Raw genomic sequence first — 19,144 nt, 5'->3', positions numbered from 1 at the left:
GCACTTAGGTACCTTTCCCACCTGTAGATGAGGAGGGGTAGAGGGCAGGGCTAGTGTTGGGGATTGTTTTTCCTGTGACCAGTCTGCCCTGCAGTTCTCCATGCTTGCATCACCTATTGCTACATGGCTGTTTGAAACTGGGCATATCTCCGTTCACATAGGGCTAGATCAGAAACAAAGCTGCTGTTTCTAGTTTCTATGTACTTTACTTTCTCTTTCACCAAATCAAATGGCTAGCATGCTGCCCTTTAGAGGTAGCCCTTTCATATTGATTCATTCACAACTTTTTCTTAATTGAATGCCTAAAAACATAATGTGTGGGCAGTCCATGAAATTTCATGACTTATTAATACAGTATTTTCACTTTAAAAAACGATGTAATGGCTAAAAGCCATTAAAGTTTTCTTTTAAATTGAATTAATAAGATCTGACATGCACCTATACATTGTGACAATTTCTAATAGTTGTTATAAAGCCCATCTCTTTTCAGCATAAAATAGTGACGTTCCCTTATACTGTATTAAGAGTATTTTATCATTTAGTACGATGATAGTGATAAGATAGACTCTTGTTCTATTCCTAGAAATGTCTCTTTTGTGCTAAGCTACTCTTGTGAAAAATTAACATGCCATTAGCATATATATTAAATCTGTCTCTGAAGATTCAGCAATCAGAAATGATGATTCAAGGCAATTTTCTAGAACATTCTTCCATCCCTAGTTCTGTATCTGTCTTCTAGTTGAAGTTCTCAAAGTTTGGTCCTGGGACCCTGGGTGTCCCCAAGACCCTTTCAAGGTATCTGCAAGGTCAAAACTATCTTTGTAATAACACTGGAATAGTTGCCATTTTCACTCATCTTCTTTCATGAGTAGAGTTTTCTAGAAGCTACATGACACGAGCTATCATAACAGATTGAATGCTGAAGCAGATAGGAGACTCCAACTGACTTTTACTAAACCAACCATTAAAGATATTTCCAAAATTCTAAAGCAGCATCATTCTTCTTAAGAAATTTGTTTTTGAATATAGGATTACTTTTTCATGAAAATATTTTACTCATGTTAGCATGGGTTTTTAAGGTTTTTTTAGGGAATTAATATTTTTAAAAACTCAGTTTCATTTCTATGTGGTAAATATCAATAGATATAACCCATATATACAGAAGCTCTCTAGGGTCCTTAATTTTTCCACATGCAAAGAAGTCTTATGACCCAAATTATTTGAGAACTACTTTTCTGCCATCCCATCATTCAGGCCTCTTACATAGGCATTTACTTTGTTGAAGCTTACTCAGATATTTGCCTGGGAGCCTGTGGAAGCTATACTTTTCATAAGTTTAGAATGTATGTAAAAAGGCTTTTAAGGCCAATCAGAACCAGAAGGTGCCCTGTGGGAATCATTGTGTGTTTGCATGTACCTGTGTTATATATCATTTAAATGCAAAGTGGTATTTTAAATTCTAGACTGGGCATGGCGGCTCATGCCTATAATCCTAGCACTTTGGGAGGCTATGGCAGGAGAATTGCTTGAGGCCAAGAGTTCGAGACCAGCCCGAGCAACATGGCAAGACCCCATCTCTACAAAAAATTAGAAAAATATTATCCCTGCATATTGGTGAGCTGCTGTAGTCCTTGCTACTCAGGAGGCTGAAGCAGGAGGATTGCTTGAGGCCAGGAGTTTGAAGCTGCAGTGTGAGCTATGATCATACCACTACACTCCAGCCTGGGAGACAAGAGCGAGACTTTATCTCTTTAAAAAAAAAATTCTAGTGGGCAAGTTGGTATTAGATTCTGTGCCTGATTCCTCATTCAGCAAGTCACAAACATTTATTTTGTTCAACTACATCACAACTGACCACCTTCAGAAATGCATGAATCAACATTTTTGGCTGCTACTGATGTGGTCAAGGAGGGATTTATGGTCTTATTGAGAGGAAAGGATATATTGAATGAACAGTCAAGTAAAATATAAGACAGCATATATAACAGTTTAGACTAGAAGTTAAATGCCTCCGTGTTTCAGTCTGCAGAGAAAAGAGTACAGCAAATGAGTTTAGGAACTATTATACTAAGTTAATTATCATTAGCATCGTAGTAGCTTCTTGTGTTCTGGTAATGTCCATGATTTTTTCCTTAGGTGGTACTAAAATGGACATGCTCACTTTGTGATTATTCATCAAGCTGTGGTCTTGTAATTTCTTAATTTTTCTGTGTATCTTATATTTCATTGAAAAAAGTAAAACATCTTTTAAATTTAAAATATGTCTTTAACATGGTAAACTGTTTGTAGTAAATGCTTTAAAACATTTGTCCAAAGACTCCTTGTTGCTCATAGTTAATTCTTATTTTGCCTTAATTTACCAAAGCTTTCCACAGTATATTCTTCTCGGGACCATGGCAATGAATCACTTCATGCTGAATCTTCAGTTGCTAAATAATCTGTTCTCTTTCTTTTAACTAACATATTATTATAATGTTTTTAATAAAATAAAAGAAAGTGAACCAATTGTTTGTTTTAAAAATACATATTTTTGAGAAGTTTTTAATCCAAGTAACACAAGTACATAGTTTGGAAATCAAATGCAATGATAAGATTTAGCAGACTTACACCTCTCCCTCCCTGCCTCTGGGAGGGAGATATTACTGCCCTTTAGAGAAACAACCATTCTCCATTCTTCTACATCTATCTTCTGAGTTTTCCATCCTCATATCTAAATAATATGCTTGTACTTACATTCCTAGATTGATCGCTTTTAGGCATTATATATTGTTTTCCAATATGATATGAAAGATAAGGATTTAGTGCTTCCATACCATCTGTTGTTCCACACTTACCCCCTCTCCAAGTTTTTCATTAAATTATAAGTTAATTTGGTTAAATAATTATGATAAAACAAAGTAAATGTCATTCACAGCTGAGTCTAGTAGAATCCTAGAATTACCTTTTATTCTAGAGTTAGTAATTGCCACTTCCTGTCATTGGCTTAGGTTTTCATGTTCCAATATCTGATTCTTTACAAACTAAAACTGTACCACTCTTCTCATTATTTACGAACACATAAGTAATTTATTTTGGTTCAAATTTCTTTTTTTCCCTTGAGTCATCCTTCTGAGGCTCCCTGTCCTCTTGCTGCAGTCTGGATTGGTTGTTTTCTGGACTCCTCCTACATAACTGTTGTACAGGGTCTTCTTTTTACCAAAAACTACATATGTACATACACACACTCCTCTTTCTCTTCACTTCTTGTTCTCCTCCTTGTCTCCTCTCCTATATGGGGTTCCTTGTTTTCTGTTACTCATGTCTTCCTCTTTCATTGGGATGTGAAGTTGTACATCCCCATGAAAAATAACTTATAGATTAATTTGGCATACATATTGACAGTGTAATAATATTAAGCCTTCCAGTCCATGAATGTGGTATATATCTCTGTTAGTCTCCTTCAATTCTTCTCAGCAGTGTTTTTTAGTTTTCGGTATAGCAGTCTTGCAAATCTTTTGTTAAATTTGTTTGCTAGATATATTTTTTGACATTATAAATAGGTGCTTTTTAAATTTTATTTTTCACTTGTTTTGTACTAGTATATATAATTGATTTTTGTATATTGGCTTCTACCCTGTGATTGCTAAATTAACTTATTAGTTGTATAGTAAATTCCTTCAGATTTTCTATGTAGAAAATTAATGTCATCTGTGAGTAGAAACAGTTTTAACTCTTCCTTTTTAATATCTCTTTTATTTCCTGTCTTATTGAACTGGATAGGAGTTTTGCCTGCATTTGCACTTTATATAAATGGAACATAAAGTATGTACCTTTTTGCATTGGTTTCTCTTACTCAATAGCATGTTTGTGATGTTCTGTATATTGTTGTTATTAGGTGTAGATTATTCCTTCTCAGTGCTTTATAGTATTCCAATGGATGACTATGCTGAAGTTTATCTATTCTATTGTTAATGGGTATGTGCATTTTCAGTGTAAGGTTATTACAAAAGTGCTTTTGTGAGCATTCTAGTACATATCTTTTGGTGAATATATATTTGCTTTTCTGTTGAGTTTATACTGCAAAGTAGAATTGCTGGATCGTAGAGTATTGGGTATGTTTTTCTCCCGTTTTATTTGACTTTATGAGTATTTACCATTGTTATCCCTTTACTTCATTTTTAATGGTTTCTTGGGACACAAGAGATAAATTCATGTGTTTAATTTTCTTTTTAATTTTTAAAAAAAATTTAAAATTTTTATCCAGTGAAGCTGCCCTTCAGTAATTTTCATATTAAACCTGAAATCAGTCATATCCTTCTCTTTTAATTCTTTGCGCTTGTCATTAGTTCTTCTTACTGAGGTCCTTTCATCTGTGAAGTCAGAGAACACGCAAGGACTCTCTACCTTGTGGGCCTTGAAGGGAGTCACAGGACTCCCCTCTCTTTCTGGCTCCTTCCTGTCTGCATTGTTGCCCCTTCTCACAGGTGCACATGCAGGTCCTGCCCCAGGACAGGACCTATAACCCTTGGACGTCTCCTGGTTCTAGTTTCTGTTCTTCTAGTCTGTGTCTTTAGATGTGTAACCAGAGAGAACTATTCCTACTAAAAGACTGCTCGGCCTTAGCCCAACTAAAGCGCATGTCTTCTTGGCAGTCATAGGGGTTTCAAAGACCCAAGCAGCTTGGAGGGAAGAAATCTTCTTACTTGTCTGAGAATCTCACGTCTTTCTCTACGTTTGCTGATCCTGTGCAGAGGGAAGACTAAGGGACAAAATATCACTGAAATAGCTTCTCATCTTAATGGCAGCAGAAGAATTTCAGGGGAAATCCTTGCTAAAACTAACATTTAGGGATTACTGAAAGAGTTCACTTAACCCCTGTGTCATCTATGAACTATTTAAAGAATAATTGAAAAGCTCTCCAAAATGCAAATATCTATTACTTTGCAAAAGTATTCTTAAAATTTTGGTGAATATTGGATATATTTTAAGTGAAATTAGAATTATAATTATGAGGCATATAAAACCGAACCCCATTGTTAAAGAATACTAAAATGAAGAATATGTTTTTTTTTTTTAAATTTATATGTTTATATAACCTAGACACTGAGAAATGATAAGCAGAATTTTTATTTAGGCTTTGAAGTAAGATAACCTAAAGTTTGATCCTAAAACTACTATCTGGGGGCTCAGTGTGTTAGCCTCGCTGAGCCTCAGCTGCTTCATCTATAATATGGGCATAATAAAACCACCTGATGGGGTTGGTGTCAGGCTGAAATGAGAACAGGTACAATGCCTTGCCTAGTGCCTGTTATATAGCAAGCCTGCAAATGATTTTCTATTGTTATTTTAAGAATAGTAAGGAGTTAAATTTTGTTTGCTTTTTAAAATTCATTATTCTCATAGAGAAACAAAAGAAATAAAAGTAATTAAAAATGTATAAGCAAAGTTGATACAGAAAGGACACTTGAAGTATTTTAGCCATGGAAAACTTATTTATAAGTGATATACATTAATGAGCTTAAAACAAAGCTTTCACTCAGCATTTAACATTTACTTAGCTATTATAAAATCCAAGGCCAAAAATGTCTCTTTCATGACACTTGATGAAAACAATGCACTCATACGAATCACTTTAAATATTTATAGAAAGTATAGTGGAGGAAGTGAGCTAAAGCAAGGAAGGAGTTCCTCTGGAGACCTCAAAAGAATGTTTCACAGCCACACCAGTGTCGCCTCTGCCCTGAGAATGGTCAAAAGGTCAACTAATCATGTGCTTTTTTTTTTTTTTTCTCCAGGGAGAAGTTGGCGGTGGCCCGACTACAGAGAGAAGTTGCCCAAAGAACAAGTGAGGGGGCCATGGTAAGTCCTGGCTGTTGTGTCCACATTCGGAACCTCCCATCTAGGGGTCTCTGACTTGAAAGTCATTTTATCTCATTAAGGATATTTAAGGAAAACATTTGCTTGTAGCAAACTTAGTATTTTGGTAAATGATGTATTTATAATGCAATTTAGACAGCCCTGCCATTTGCTAAGAAAGAGACAGTAAGGGATGTTATTTGAAAAAAGAAAAACTATTTGAGCTTTAAAGAGGATGTTCGGATATCCAGAGGGTTAGGATATTTGGGGGATGGTCGTGCTTGAAGCTCTGACTTGAGGGGGGAGGGAGGGCATGGGCAATATATGTAACCTTAACATTTGTACCCCCATAATATGCTGAAATAAAAAAATAATAAAAAGAAGGCTTTGTTTCATGAGGATCTTTTGGGTGCTTGGGCTTCCAACTGTGAAGACAGTATCTGTAAATGAGCAATCTAAGATTTTTAGATAAGGACAATTCAACATCTTAATAATTCAGTCTTCTCAGTTTTTAAACTTAAAAAATAAACAACCTGAAAGAACACTAAGATGTTGGCTAATGTAATTGTCTTTTATTCTTTTCCTATTTCCACTATTTGCAGTCTGTTTCTCCCTGTCCTTTTCAACTTGTGCCATTTAGAAAACCGATGTTTTCTTGTGTTTTGAATTGTACTAAAATCAATACTGTTGTTTTGGTCCATAGCAACTTCATTTTATAGACTGTCTTTGCCAAATGTCTGTCCCTGTACCAGTGTAATGTCAGAGATGACTGTCTGGGGAGCTAGGGAATGCATGTGTATGAAAGAACTGCTGTTGCTATCTCTGAGAAGAAAATGCAACAGCAGATTTATTCCCCCACCCCCCGACTTATGATGAAACAATAGTACGCGTGCAGTTTTTTAGCAAAATAATTAGATTTTTTTTGTAAAGATAAATGACACGTTTTTAGACCCTGAAGGCTGCTTCCGTTTGATTTTATGACAGTTAATTGACAGTTCATCCACTAAAAATAATAAGAAATTTGTAAAATATCTGGCCTCACACTTCTCTCAACTGGACAAATAGAGGGCTAGAGCAAGAGGCTGACTGTTGGGTGGAATCTGGAAGGTACAGTGGTCCTTGAGCATGCTAAAATACATAGGGAAGGTGATCACGCTGCTTATTTTGCGAGCCATCTTACTGCAGAGAGAATCTTGAATGTTCAAACGACATGAAGCAACCACTCCCAAGCATCTTCGAGCAATGAAACAGAAACAAGTTGGAGAAAATAAAGGTCTGCTCAGATGGTGAACTGAACATTTCCAATCTGGACTTCTCATTGTATTTCAGCATGTTGGTGTGCCAGGTCAATCTCTAATGCTTCAGACTTTTGTTTAGGACTAGCTCTATGTTCACCACGTCATCAGCTATATTCTAACTGAATCTGAGGAAGTGACTTAACTTTTTTCTAGGTCTCCGTTTACTCATCTTTAAAATGAGGAGGTTATAATTTTATGATTCTATTAACTTAGGGATCATTCTATTGATCATTTGCCGATCTGTTATTCACGCTCGTAAGAAGAATAGGCCTCGGTAGAAAAAACTTTTATTCTTTCTGACTCTGATATTGAATGTGCTTGAGTTGAAATGATCTATGACAGCTGCCCAGTCTTTTGCAAAAACAAAACTTTCTTTTAAAACATTATAGAAGTAATTGTTCAGTGTAGAAAATACCTGGAAGACATAGACAGGCAAAAAAATGACCTCAATTGCTCAAAAAAATGACTTTGGATAAGTTTTCAATGTTTTATTATTCTAATTTTAATGATGATAATGAAAAATTATATTTTTGTACAAATGTGATTTTCGACAAATATTTATTGAACACTTACTAGACGGGGTCTCGCCCTTGCTCAGGCTGGTTTCGAACGCCTGACCTTGAGCGATCTGCCCGCCTCAGCCTCCCAGGGTGCTAGGATTAGCTAGGCGTGAGCCACCGCGCCCGGCTATTTTAAATAGAATGTATATAGTGGAACATCACTGAAAAGTTAATATCTGAGTAAAACTTGCAGGAGATTAAGGAGGTTGACCACAGAAATGTCTGGGGGAGGGACATTCTGGCAGGGAGAGTAGCATGTGCAAAGAAAGGCTGGGCTGCCTGAGGAACTGCTTGGAGACTGGGCAGGCTGGAGGGGGTGAGGGCCAGGGTGAGAAGGAGAAGGGAAGGAAAGATGCAATAGAGGCAGAGACAGGCCCTCAAGAGCCCCGTGGTTCTCTGGCTCCTGCTCTAAGTGATGGGGACCACAGCAAGACAGTGACATGATTGGACTTAACACTATTCATATTGCTGTCATCTCCCCTCCCATTCCATGGTTTATCACATCTCATTTTTTTAGAGACACCGTAAGCCCTGATTTCCATTAGTTTCCTTTATTTTTTCTCCCTCTTTTTAGTTACTTTTTCTCCCTCTTTTCTTACATAGTCAAACTCCTTTGAGTTTTCTACTTAATTATATGCTCCAGCTTTTCCCCTAGAATTCATTTATTTCTGGAGTCCTGATTCTTTCAGTATCTGACAGCTCCTAAAATCAGGCAGCTACATTAATCCTTTAAATTTAATTCTTGCTGTTACAAATTTCTTTAAAGAACTTCTGTCATATCTGTAGCAGAAATGGAAAGCAGTTCATCACAACCAGATTATTTATGTTTTTAGAAACTACTGTTTACAGTTTTCTATAATTTTTATCCACATGAAAGGACAAATGATGTGGAAGAAATTATGTAAGCAGTCTTTTCAAAAAAAGCTGTGCAATTAAATTGAAACAGATATTAATTTTTAAAGTCATCAGTAAACCTGTTATAATCAAAGTCTTCAATGTAAAGCATGCCCTTTCTAAAATTTTGTTTTATGCAATAAATCTCTATACTTATGGGTTTGAAGATAGTACTCAAGGTAACATTTTGAGAGACTTATTTTATTTAATAAACTTTTTATTTTAGAATAGTTTTAGATTTACAGAAAAGTTGTACACTGCCTGCCGTTCCTCAGTTTCCCCTGGCATTAATATCTTCTGTAACTATGGTGTAATCATAAAAACTGAGAAATTAACATTGGTATGTTACTCTTAACTAAATTCTAGACTTTATTAGAATTTAATAAATGTCCACTAATGTCCCTTTTCTGATCTAGAATCTAGTGCGAAGTACCATATTTCATGTAGAGAGATTACTTTTTAATGGCTAATTGAGCACATATATGAAAGTAGAAAGAACATGAGCTTGAAAGTGAGGTTGTTCTGGCTTCAAAGCCAGCTCCACCAAAAGTTAGCTGTGTTACCTTGGACATACTGCTTGACTGTTTTTGTTGTTGTTTTAATTCTTTCTGCTTTTTCTGTTAACTTAGATCTTTATTTTGGGGAACTTTGTTTCAGCAAACTAGATGTTTTATATTTGTTTTCTTTGTTCTTAATTTTTTCTTCTAGGATATAACCGTCTCCATTGTTTTTCATGCTTACCTTTCATTATTTTTTGCAAGCTCTCTCAGATTATGCTTCTCTTCGTATTGGGAGAGTGTTTCAGCTTGTGCTTCATATCATTGGCTCAGTTTACTGCAAGATCTATTATGCCTGTAAGACTTCAACATTGTCTTGAATGTTGTTATATGTAAAAAAGGGCCATCCTACCCCAAATATATAAAGATACTGATTTTCATTATCTTCTAGAATTATTATATCTTTATTTTTATATGCAAATCTTTGCGGATTTAAGTGGAATTGATTTGGCAAGAGGGTAGAGATCACATTTTTTCCCCCAAAATTGGTAGCTAATTTTCCAATAATATTTATTGAACAGTATAACCTTTACTATTACCTTGATCATATTCCAATGTCAACCTGGGTCAGTTACTGGACTGCTTGTACTTTTCCATTGAAAGTGCTGCTATACAGACTGGTCCCAAAAATAGAAAATGAGAGAAATACACTGTTCACTACTTAAAAAGTAAATCTTTTATTACAGAAACATTACAAACATAATATAGTGTTCCATATGTCCCACACCCAGTTTCCCCTAGTGATAGTACCTTACATTAGTATGGCACATTTGTCATAATTAATAAACTAATATTGATACATTATTATTGTTAATGAAATCCACACTTCATTCAGATTTCCATAGTTTTGCTTAAGGTCCTTTTCCTCCTGCAGGATCTCATCCAAGATATACATTACAGTTACTTGTCATATCTCCTTAAACTCCTCTTGGTTTTCACAGTTTCCCAGACTTTTCTTGTTTTTGATGATATTGACAGTTTTGAGATGTACTAGATAGGTTTTTATGGTATTTGTTTCATTAGGATTTGTCTGATGTTTTTTCTCACAATAAGATTTGGGTATATTTTGGGGAGTTAGGTCACAAGTGCCATTTTTTAAATCACAAAATATCAAAAGTATATATGATCCACATGACTTAACACTGTTGATATGAACCTTGATCACTTGGTTGAGGTAATTTTTCGAAAGAAAGTCACTATGTGCAGCCCACACTTATGGATTGGGGAGTTAGTTCTACGTCATTGAGTGTGGCTTATCTACATAAATTATTTTATTTTGAATTCTTCTGTGTGGGACATTTGTTTCTTCTTCCTCATTTATTTATTCAATCATTTATTTATATCTGTAGGAATACATTGATGTTTATTGTATACTTTTGAGTTGTGATCCGGCACTACTTTGTTTTTTTGCTCAAATTATTCCAGCTTGGCCATTAGGAGGTCTTTCATGGCTCCTTGGGTCTTCCTTACATGCTCTCATCATTGTTTTTGTTCTTGTTTTTGTTTCTTTCTTTGTTTTCCCCTTAGCAATTTCTTACTTTCTGGCATTATAAAATGAGATGATAGGGTCAGGTATCTTGGAATGATGACTTGCTGCCCAATCTTGTTGTTAAGTGAGAGAGCCACATTAAAGCTATATCGTTTCAAATGAAGTATATATGACATGATTTTAGAGAAAGTTAACAAGGGGACATTATGTCCTACCACATGTAAAGATTTATTTTAAAGCTAAAGAAAAGAAATAAATTAGTATGATATTGGGGCAAAGATATTCAGATAAACCAGAAAACAAAGTGGAAAGCCTTGAAATACACTCACATATGTATATATAGGAATCTATAAGTAAATAGAATTACAATTCAGGGAGGAAAAATTGAATGGTTTTAAAAGGCTGCTGTAACAATATATGGAGTAATTGCTATTTCATTGCCACTGAATACCATGGACAAAATGAATATTGGATAAATCAAAAACTTATAAACTGAAAACAAAATTCTAAGACTTTTAGAAGTTAATATAAGAGATATCATAATATTGAAATAAGGAAAAGATTTTGCTTAAAAAAAAAAGACAAAGTGTATTGATATAAGCCATAATGGGAAAGATTGATAAATCTGAATACATTAGAAATAAAAATTTTTGCTTAAAAAAAAATCTTTGACAAAGTAGGAAAGTAAGCTGCTGACTGATGTAAGGGATTCACAAGGCACACTGATAGGAAAGTGTTATGACCAGTAAACATCGAAAAAGTTTCCTGTTCAGATAAATGTAGATTATAAATTAAAACATCACTGAGATAGCATCTCATGCCAATTTATTTGTTTTGTTTTTTTTTTTTATCATGCCAATCTATTTGGAAAAATTTTAAAGTCTGAAAATGCAAGTAAGCAAGGACTAGTAGAAACTGGAATTCTTCTGCATTGTTGGTGGGAGTTCTCTTCTGTTACCTAGTAAAGTGGAAGCTGAAACAGCCTGTGACCTAGCAATTTCACTTATATGTTTATATCCTGCAGAATCTCTAACATATGCATGAAGTGGCTCATATAAAGATACACACTTTAGCACTGTTTCTTATAATGGAAATGCAAAACAATCTCAAGGCCCCACAGGGGAACAGATGTATAAACTCATTTCTTCAAACAGAAAACTAATATGCAGCAGTGAAAAAAAACTAGATCTGCATGTATGAACATGGACAAATGTCATAAACATAACAGTAGGAAAAAATTTAATACATGTAGTAATAACACACATCAAATTTAGGATAATGGGTACATTCGGAGAGGGAAAGGTCTTAAGTGATATCCATTTATTTAATTTTTTGATGAGCAAATATCATGAAATGTTTTACAAACCATTAAATCTGGATGGAGTTAAGTGAGGTCTCATTTTCTGAAATATCTTTTGAATTTTTAAAATATTTCAGCATTGTCACTCTTAAGGGAATTTCAGTAAAAATGTTGAAATTAAAAAAAAAATAAAACCATAGCAGCATTAGAAGAGAAGATAGAAGAAATTAGAAGAAAATATTAACTCGCTCGGGGGGGATTTTCAGAAACTATGTTATTTTTATGATCCGAGCGCGTAGCAAAGGCATGTCTGAGCCTGACACTGGAGCCATAAACTGTGAAGGTAAAAGATAGAGAATTGACCTTGTAAAAAGCTATAACTTCTGTTGAGCAAAAGGTTACACAAACTTGAGTTAATAAATTAAACACCCTTTTTTATTGCAACAGATTAAATAGTTGTAAAGAGATAAAATTCTGCGAATTTGCAGGAAAAATCTTCAGAATAATGCTGTGGATTATGTATTAATAGCTGATTTAGTCCAGCCTTAAACTGTATTTGAAAATTTGAATCAGTTTGGAAACTTTAGATTTCCCTGAGATTCTTTTAAGGGAAAACATTATTCTCAAAGATTGTATTCTTACTATGTAGCACTCCCCCCTCTAGTTAAACCCTTGTTGACCCTAGGACTGACTCACACTCAGATTTAGGTAAATTTCTACCATTCTTTTATTCCAAGTCAGATACTGGAGACAGAGACAGTTTCCTACCAGGAAATGTGAAAATTTTATTCAGATTTGCTCAAACAAGGCAAGAGTCCTGTCTTTTTTTTTTTTTTTTAAAGAGACTAGGTCTTGCTCTGTCGCTCCAGCTGGAGTGCAGTGGTGTGATCATAGCTCACTGCAACCCAACCTCAAACTCTTGGGCTCAAGTGATCCTCCTGTCTCTGCTTCTGGGACTACAGATATACACCACCACACCTGGCTAATTAAAAAATAAAATTATTTTAGAGTCTTGCTTCATTGCCCAAGGCTGGTCCTGAACTGGCTTCAAGTGATCCTCCTGCCTCAGCCCCCTGAGTAGCTGGGACTACAGGTGTCAACTACTAGCCCAGCAAAGTGAGGAGTTCTAGAAGACAACTTTCTTAAGCACAGAGTCTCATGTTTCCTTGGTGGCTGGAATGGACTTCTATGTCTGTTTTGTGTTTGAAATGTGGCAAGGGAGGAGTAAGACACCATGAAACAATGACACTTTCCTTTCCCTTCCTTGTACTTTAAAAATTGATGTAAAATTTACATACAGTGAAATTCACATGTCTTAGTTGTTCAATTTGATGAGTTTAGGTTGACTTGTGAAACCAACACCTGGATTGCAGTATAGAATATTTTTATCACCACAGATAGTTTCCTTTTAACTCTTGTCAGTCACATACCCTCACCTCTGCCTAAACAACCATTATGATATAATTTATATAATTCAGGTATTAGTTTCGCCTGTTCTTGAACTTTATGCATGTTCGTGATGCAAATGTTATCATACAGTGTGTATTCTTTTGTGTCTGGCTTCTTGACTGCAACATGTTTTTGAGATTCATCTATGTTTTGTGTGTCTTAGTATAGTAGTCAGTCCCCTTTTATCCATGGTTTCGCTTTCTGCAATTTTAGTTATCCGCAGTCAATTGTGGTCTGAAAATATTACATGGAAAATTCCAGAAATAAACAGTTCGTAAGTTATAAATTGTGTGCCCTGCTGAATAGCATGATGAAATGGCTTGAGGCCCCACCCTGTCCTGGCATGTGAGTCACCCCTTTGTCCAGTGGATCCATGCTACAGATGCTACCGTCTGCTAGTCACTTAGTAGCCGGATATGTTATCAGATCAACTGTCATAGTATCACAGTGCTTGTGTTCCAGGAACCCCTATTTCACTTTTACTAGAGTGTCATAATTGTTCTATTACTGTTAATGTCTTACTATGTCTAATTTATAAATTAAATGTTATCATATATATATATATGTATGTAATATATATAGGGTATGGTACTATCTGTGATGTTAGGCATCTGCTGGGACTCTTGGAACACATCCCCTGTGGATAAGGGGGGAACTACTGTAGTTCTTAAAAATAGCTCAATAATATTTAATGTATGAATATACCACAATTTGTTTATCCATTTTCCTTTTGGCAGATATTTGAATTTTTTCCTATTTGGCCTACTATGAATAAGGCCACTGTGAAATGCTTATAAAATTCTTTTCGTAGACATATCAGTTCATTATGATATATATGATTTTCAAATATTTTCTCCCATTTTTTTTTTTTTTTGGTATTCTTTTCACTTTCTTGATAGTGTCCTTTAAAACATGAATGGTTTTAATTTTGAAGAACCTGTATTTTTTTTCTTTTGTCACTTTTAGTTTAGGTATCATATCTAAGAAGGCTTTGCCTAGGCAAAGGTCACAAAGATTTTCCTGTAAGAGTTTTATGGTTTTAGCCCTTACATTTATTTAGGTCTATGGTCTTCTTTGAGTTATTTTGTGTGTGTGGTTTGCGGAAGAGGTTCAAGTTCATTCTTTGCATGTGGCTGTCCACTTATCCTAGCACCATTTGTTGAAAAGACTATTTTCCCCCCATTAAATTGTGCTGGGACCCTTGTTGAAAATCAGTTGACTTGAATCTGAAGGTTCATTTCTGGAGTTTCAATTCTATTCCATTGATCTATATGTCTATACTTATGTCAATAAAACACTGTCTAGATTACTGTAGTAATCAAGTAACACACGTACCATGTAGTAAGTTTTGGAATTGAGAAGTGTCCTTTCTCCAACTTTGTTCTTTTTTTTCAAGATTTATTGGCTATTTTAAGCCCTTTGCATTTCCACATGAATTTTAGTGTCTGCTTGTTAATTTCTTCAAAAAAGTAAAAGCCAGCTGGAGTTTTGAAAGGGATTGCATTGAATTTGTTAAATTATTAATTGTTTTGCTGTTTCTTGGATTTCATATGAATGAAAGCTAGAGTATATGCTCTTTTGTGTCTTAATTCTTCCACACAGCATAATGTTATTGAGATTCATGTCATCATATGTATTAGTAAGTAGTTCATTCCTTTACGTTGCTGAGTAGTATTTCATTGTGTAAATACACACCTTTTGTTTGTTCTCCTGTTGATAACATTTTAATGGTTTCTAGTAGCTATTATGAATTAGGTTACTATGAACATTCATGTGCAAATCATTATTCTAGGCATATATTTTTATTTCTCTTTGATAAATAACTATGAGTGGAACTGCAGGATCTTATGGTAAGTGTATGTTTAACTTTAAAAAAATAGCTGTTTTGTTTTTCAAAGTAGCTATTATTAATATATTTTACATTTTCACTGGCAGCAATATATGAGAGATTTAGTTGATTGATATCCTTGCCAACATTTGAAAAGGTCCATTTTTATATTAGCCAATGTAGTTGATATGCACTGGTATCTCATTGTGGTTTAATTTGAATTTCCATGATGATAAAACATATTGAGCACTTATCATCCACTTATTGTCCATTTATATGTCTGGTAAGTTCTTCTGCCTATTTGAGGGAGGTGACTGCTTTTTTTCTTAGATTATTGATTTGCATTGGTTCTTTCTATATTCTGAATACAAGTCTCTCATCAAATATGTGTTGTAATTTTTTTCTCATTCTTTGGTTTAGCTATTCATTTTAAGTAAAGGTGTCTTTTGATGAAAAGCAGTCTACTGTTGAAGTTCTATTTATTTTTCTTTTACAAACTTGTGCTTTCTGTAGTCTAAGAATTTTTGCCTACCCCATGTTTCCAAAAATAATGTTTTGTGTTTTCCTCTACAAGCTTTATAATTTGGGATTTTATGTTTCAGTCCATGATCCTTTGGGGCTTAATTTTTTGTCTGTGATGTGTGTTTTAAGGGTAGAGATTTATTTTTAAAAATATAAATACCCACATGTTTGTATTATTTTTTGAAATAAGTTTACTTTATTGGATTTCTTTGGTGCCTTTATTAAAAATTAATTTCCTCTATGTGAACAAGTTTGTAGCTGAAATCTCACTTTTCTCCTTTATATCTATTTCTCTGTCCTTTGCAAACACCACACTGTTTGATTATTGTGATTTTGTAACAAAATTTAAAATAAGTCTTTCAGTTTTGTTCTTTTCCAAGATATTTACACTATTCTAAGTCTCTTTAATTTCCATGATTAGAATCAGCTCACGAATTTCCTCACAATACTTCCAGTGACTATTTATAGTTGCATTGAATCTTTACATCAATGTGGGCAGAAGTGACATCTTAAAATATTGAATCTTTTAATCTTTAAGCATGATGCAAATCTCCATTTATTTAGATCTCTCTTAATATCTCTCAGCATTATTTTATTATAGTTGTCAATGTAGAGCTCTTGGACATCTTGTTTTTAAATTTAACCTTAATTTTTTTTCTACTTTTTGATGTTAATGAAATGAAATTTGTTACAGATTTTATTTTCTAAATATTTGTTGGTAGTTCTTTCCCTTTAGAACTTCAAAAATGTTCCATTTTCTTCTCGTTTCCATGATTTCTTATGAAAAATTCATAGGCATTAGAGTTGTTGTTCTTCAGTTTTTTCTTTGGTAATTTTCAAGATTATTAGTATTGTTTTGTCTTTGGTTTCCTGAAGTGTGATTATGATGTGCTTTCTTTTAAATTATCCTCTTTGGGTTTCACTGAGTTTGTCTTTCACCAAATTATTTCTTTGAATATATATATGTTTGCACCACACCTTTTCTTCTGTCTTTCTGAGACCTTGGTGGTATGAATGATAGAACTTCTAGTATTGTCCTTCATTTTCTCTCTTTTGAACAGATTGAATAATTCCTATTGATATGCTTTCCCATTCATTCATTCATTCTCCTATGGAATCAATTCAGTGAATATTTTATTTTGTTTTTCTTGTTTTCCAGTTTTAACATTTTTCTTTGTTTCTTCCCTGTGTCTTCTTTTTCTTTGCTGAAACACTCTGCTTTCCCACACATTCCAAGTTTGTTCCTCTTTTTAAAAGAATGGTTATGATTTCTTTTTTAAAGTCTTGTTTTTTAAAAATCTTCCAACATCTGTGTCATCTAGGGGTTGTTATCTGTTTGTATTTTTTCTCATGAGTTGAGATTTTCCTAGTTCTTCATATGTTGAGTCATTTTGGACTATGTTCTGGACATTTTGAATATTATGTCATGATATCCTTGGTCTTGTTTTGATCCAAAAGAGAATTGTTTGTTTTGTTTTAGCTGGCAATTGACCAGGTTTAGGTTCAGGGGTCAAATTCTGACCTGTCTTCTGTGGGCTTCAGTTCTAATGTCAGTTCACTTTCCATAGTATTCACAGTACTGCTTGGATTTGTTTTATGTGTGAACTACCCAGGGCCAGTCTGGGACTTTGGCTAGCTTTGAGTACAGGCAAGGTGATACCAGAGGAGGAAAAATGGTAAACTCACTGCTGATATAGTCAGTAGTGAGTATTTCTGGTTTCTTGCACTAACATACCTGCTACTACTGTTCACTTTTTGCAGTCCTGAGATGGCTGTTCTGTGCTTTCTGTCCAGGATTTATATTTGTGTGCAGCGGGAGAGACCAGCTGGAGTGTGTTTGCTCCATCTTTCCTGCAACTGGAAGCTTCAAGTGACTTTTAGGTCAAGATTAGGACCTTCCCTTCATCAGGGCTTAGAACTTGAGCACTACAAAAGCCCTGGAGATTGCCTTTCCATTATCCCAACCGCCAATGTTTGTAAAGTGGGAGACCTCACAAGCTCTGCAAACACAGCTGATAGTGTTTTGAGTTCTCTTTTTCTCTCTAGTCCCACCCCCAGCTTCTCTGTGGCTTAGTGCTGTTCTTAGTTCTTGCTGCCCTGCCCACAACATGGGAGGCTGCAGCAGTATATTCAGTGAAGGTGTCCAGTGCGTGTGTGCCTCAGTTCTCTTGCTTTCGTATCCACTTTGGGAAGCCCTGTGCATAGGATCCTCAGGGTAATTTTCTCTCTGCTCTCCTTGATTATTCCCCAGTGGTCAGCAGTCCCCACCTAGTACTTATTGGAAGCCCAGAGAACTTCAGGAGGTTCCTGTGACCTGCCTTTAGCTTTCAGTAGTCCCTGCTGCTCCCACTCTTAGGAGAATTTGCTCTTTTTCTGACCCATTACTTCCCAGGTGAAGATTCAGTGAAGGGCTGTGGCAAAAAGTTGGCAGGTGGGTAGCTGGAGCTACCTAGGGAGTCTAAACAAACAGACCAGCATACGAAATCTTTAAACTTATGTAAACAGTTTATCTGGTGTCTCTTAACTCCTGTCTGTGGCAGCTTTCTTTTTATCAGTTGTCCTATCCAAAAACAAGAGAGCTGGGAGTCTCTTTCTTCTTTTGTTAGTGGAGTGTGTGTGTGGGGTGTGGAGGGAAGTGTTCACTAGTTCCTGAGTTTCAGTTCATTAATGTTTCTTAATGGCTTTAATTTTCTAATAGGGTTTTAAAATTTATAATCTTGACTCTATCAGGCTTGTTTTCATTGTGATGGTGGTAGGAGCAATGTTCGCTTGAGAATTTCCATTACCATAAGCTAAGTTTGTTTGTTTTCCCCAAGTTTATGCAGTTGTTCCAGCACCGTTTGTTGAACAGACTTTCCTTTTGCTGTTGAATTGACTTGGCAAATTTACCAAAAATTCTTATTTTTTTCTAATTATCCTTAAAATTCAGTTTCAAAATTTCTGATTTTTGTGATAGTCCAAGGAACCATGATCAGGCCCTCTTTCAAGTATAATTATGTTGATTTCTACTCTGATTAATTTACACCTTTTCTCTCATCACTCTTCAATGGCCCACAGATAATATCACCTTGAGTATTTATGGAGAACTTTCATCCAAATGGCTTTCGCTGGTGATTAATAGTGGTTCAAATGGTAGGCAAAGTGAATTAAGAGGAAAGCATGACAATTCCTGTAGAGCCTTCTGTTGTCGAGGAACCGTATTGTAAATGATTCCAGTTTCATCTATTCTCTGGACATCTTGGGAAGGTGTGCTTTCTCTTGATTCTTGGAAATCTGTGTCATCTGATAACCACACATTCTGAAACTTTATATCCTGTTATTTTGACAGCCACACTTTTGAGAAGAACCTAGTTTTCGAGCTCTTAACTTCAGTGTGTCTTGATTTTGTGCTCATCTGATCATTCGTGTTATC

General features: G+C 35.0%; 1 protein-coding gene across 1 annotated transcript in view; it reads left to right on the top strand.

Annotated features, from left to right (window-relative positions):
* NCKAP5 (NCK associated protein 5) overlaps positions 1 to 19,144 on the top strand; it is a 919,491-nt gene that overhangs the window by 415,253 nt on the left and 485,094 nt on the right. Inside the window, exon 4 of the mRNA XM_012740059.2 lies at positions 5,775 to 5,838. Coding sequence (XP_012595513.2) covers positions 5,775 to 5,838 — 64 coding nt within the window. The remainder of the gene's footprint in view (positions 1 to 5,774; positions 5,839 to 19,144) is intronic.

Source organism: Microcebus murinus, chromosome 8, assembly GCF_040939455.1.
Source record: "Microcebus murinus isolate Inina chromosome 8, M.murinus_Inina_mat1.0, whole genome shotgun sequence".
Lineage (NCBI taxonomy): Eukaryota > Metazoa > Chordata > Mammalia > Primates > Cheirogaleidae > Microcebus > Microcebus murinus.
This window is presented reverse-complemented; position numbering and strand designations above follow the sequence as displayed.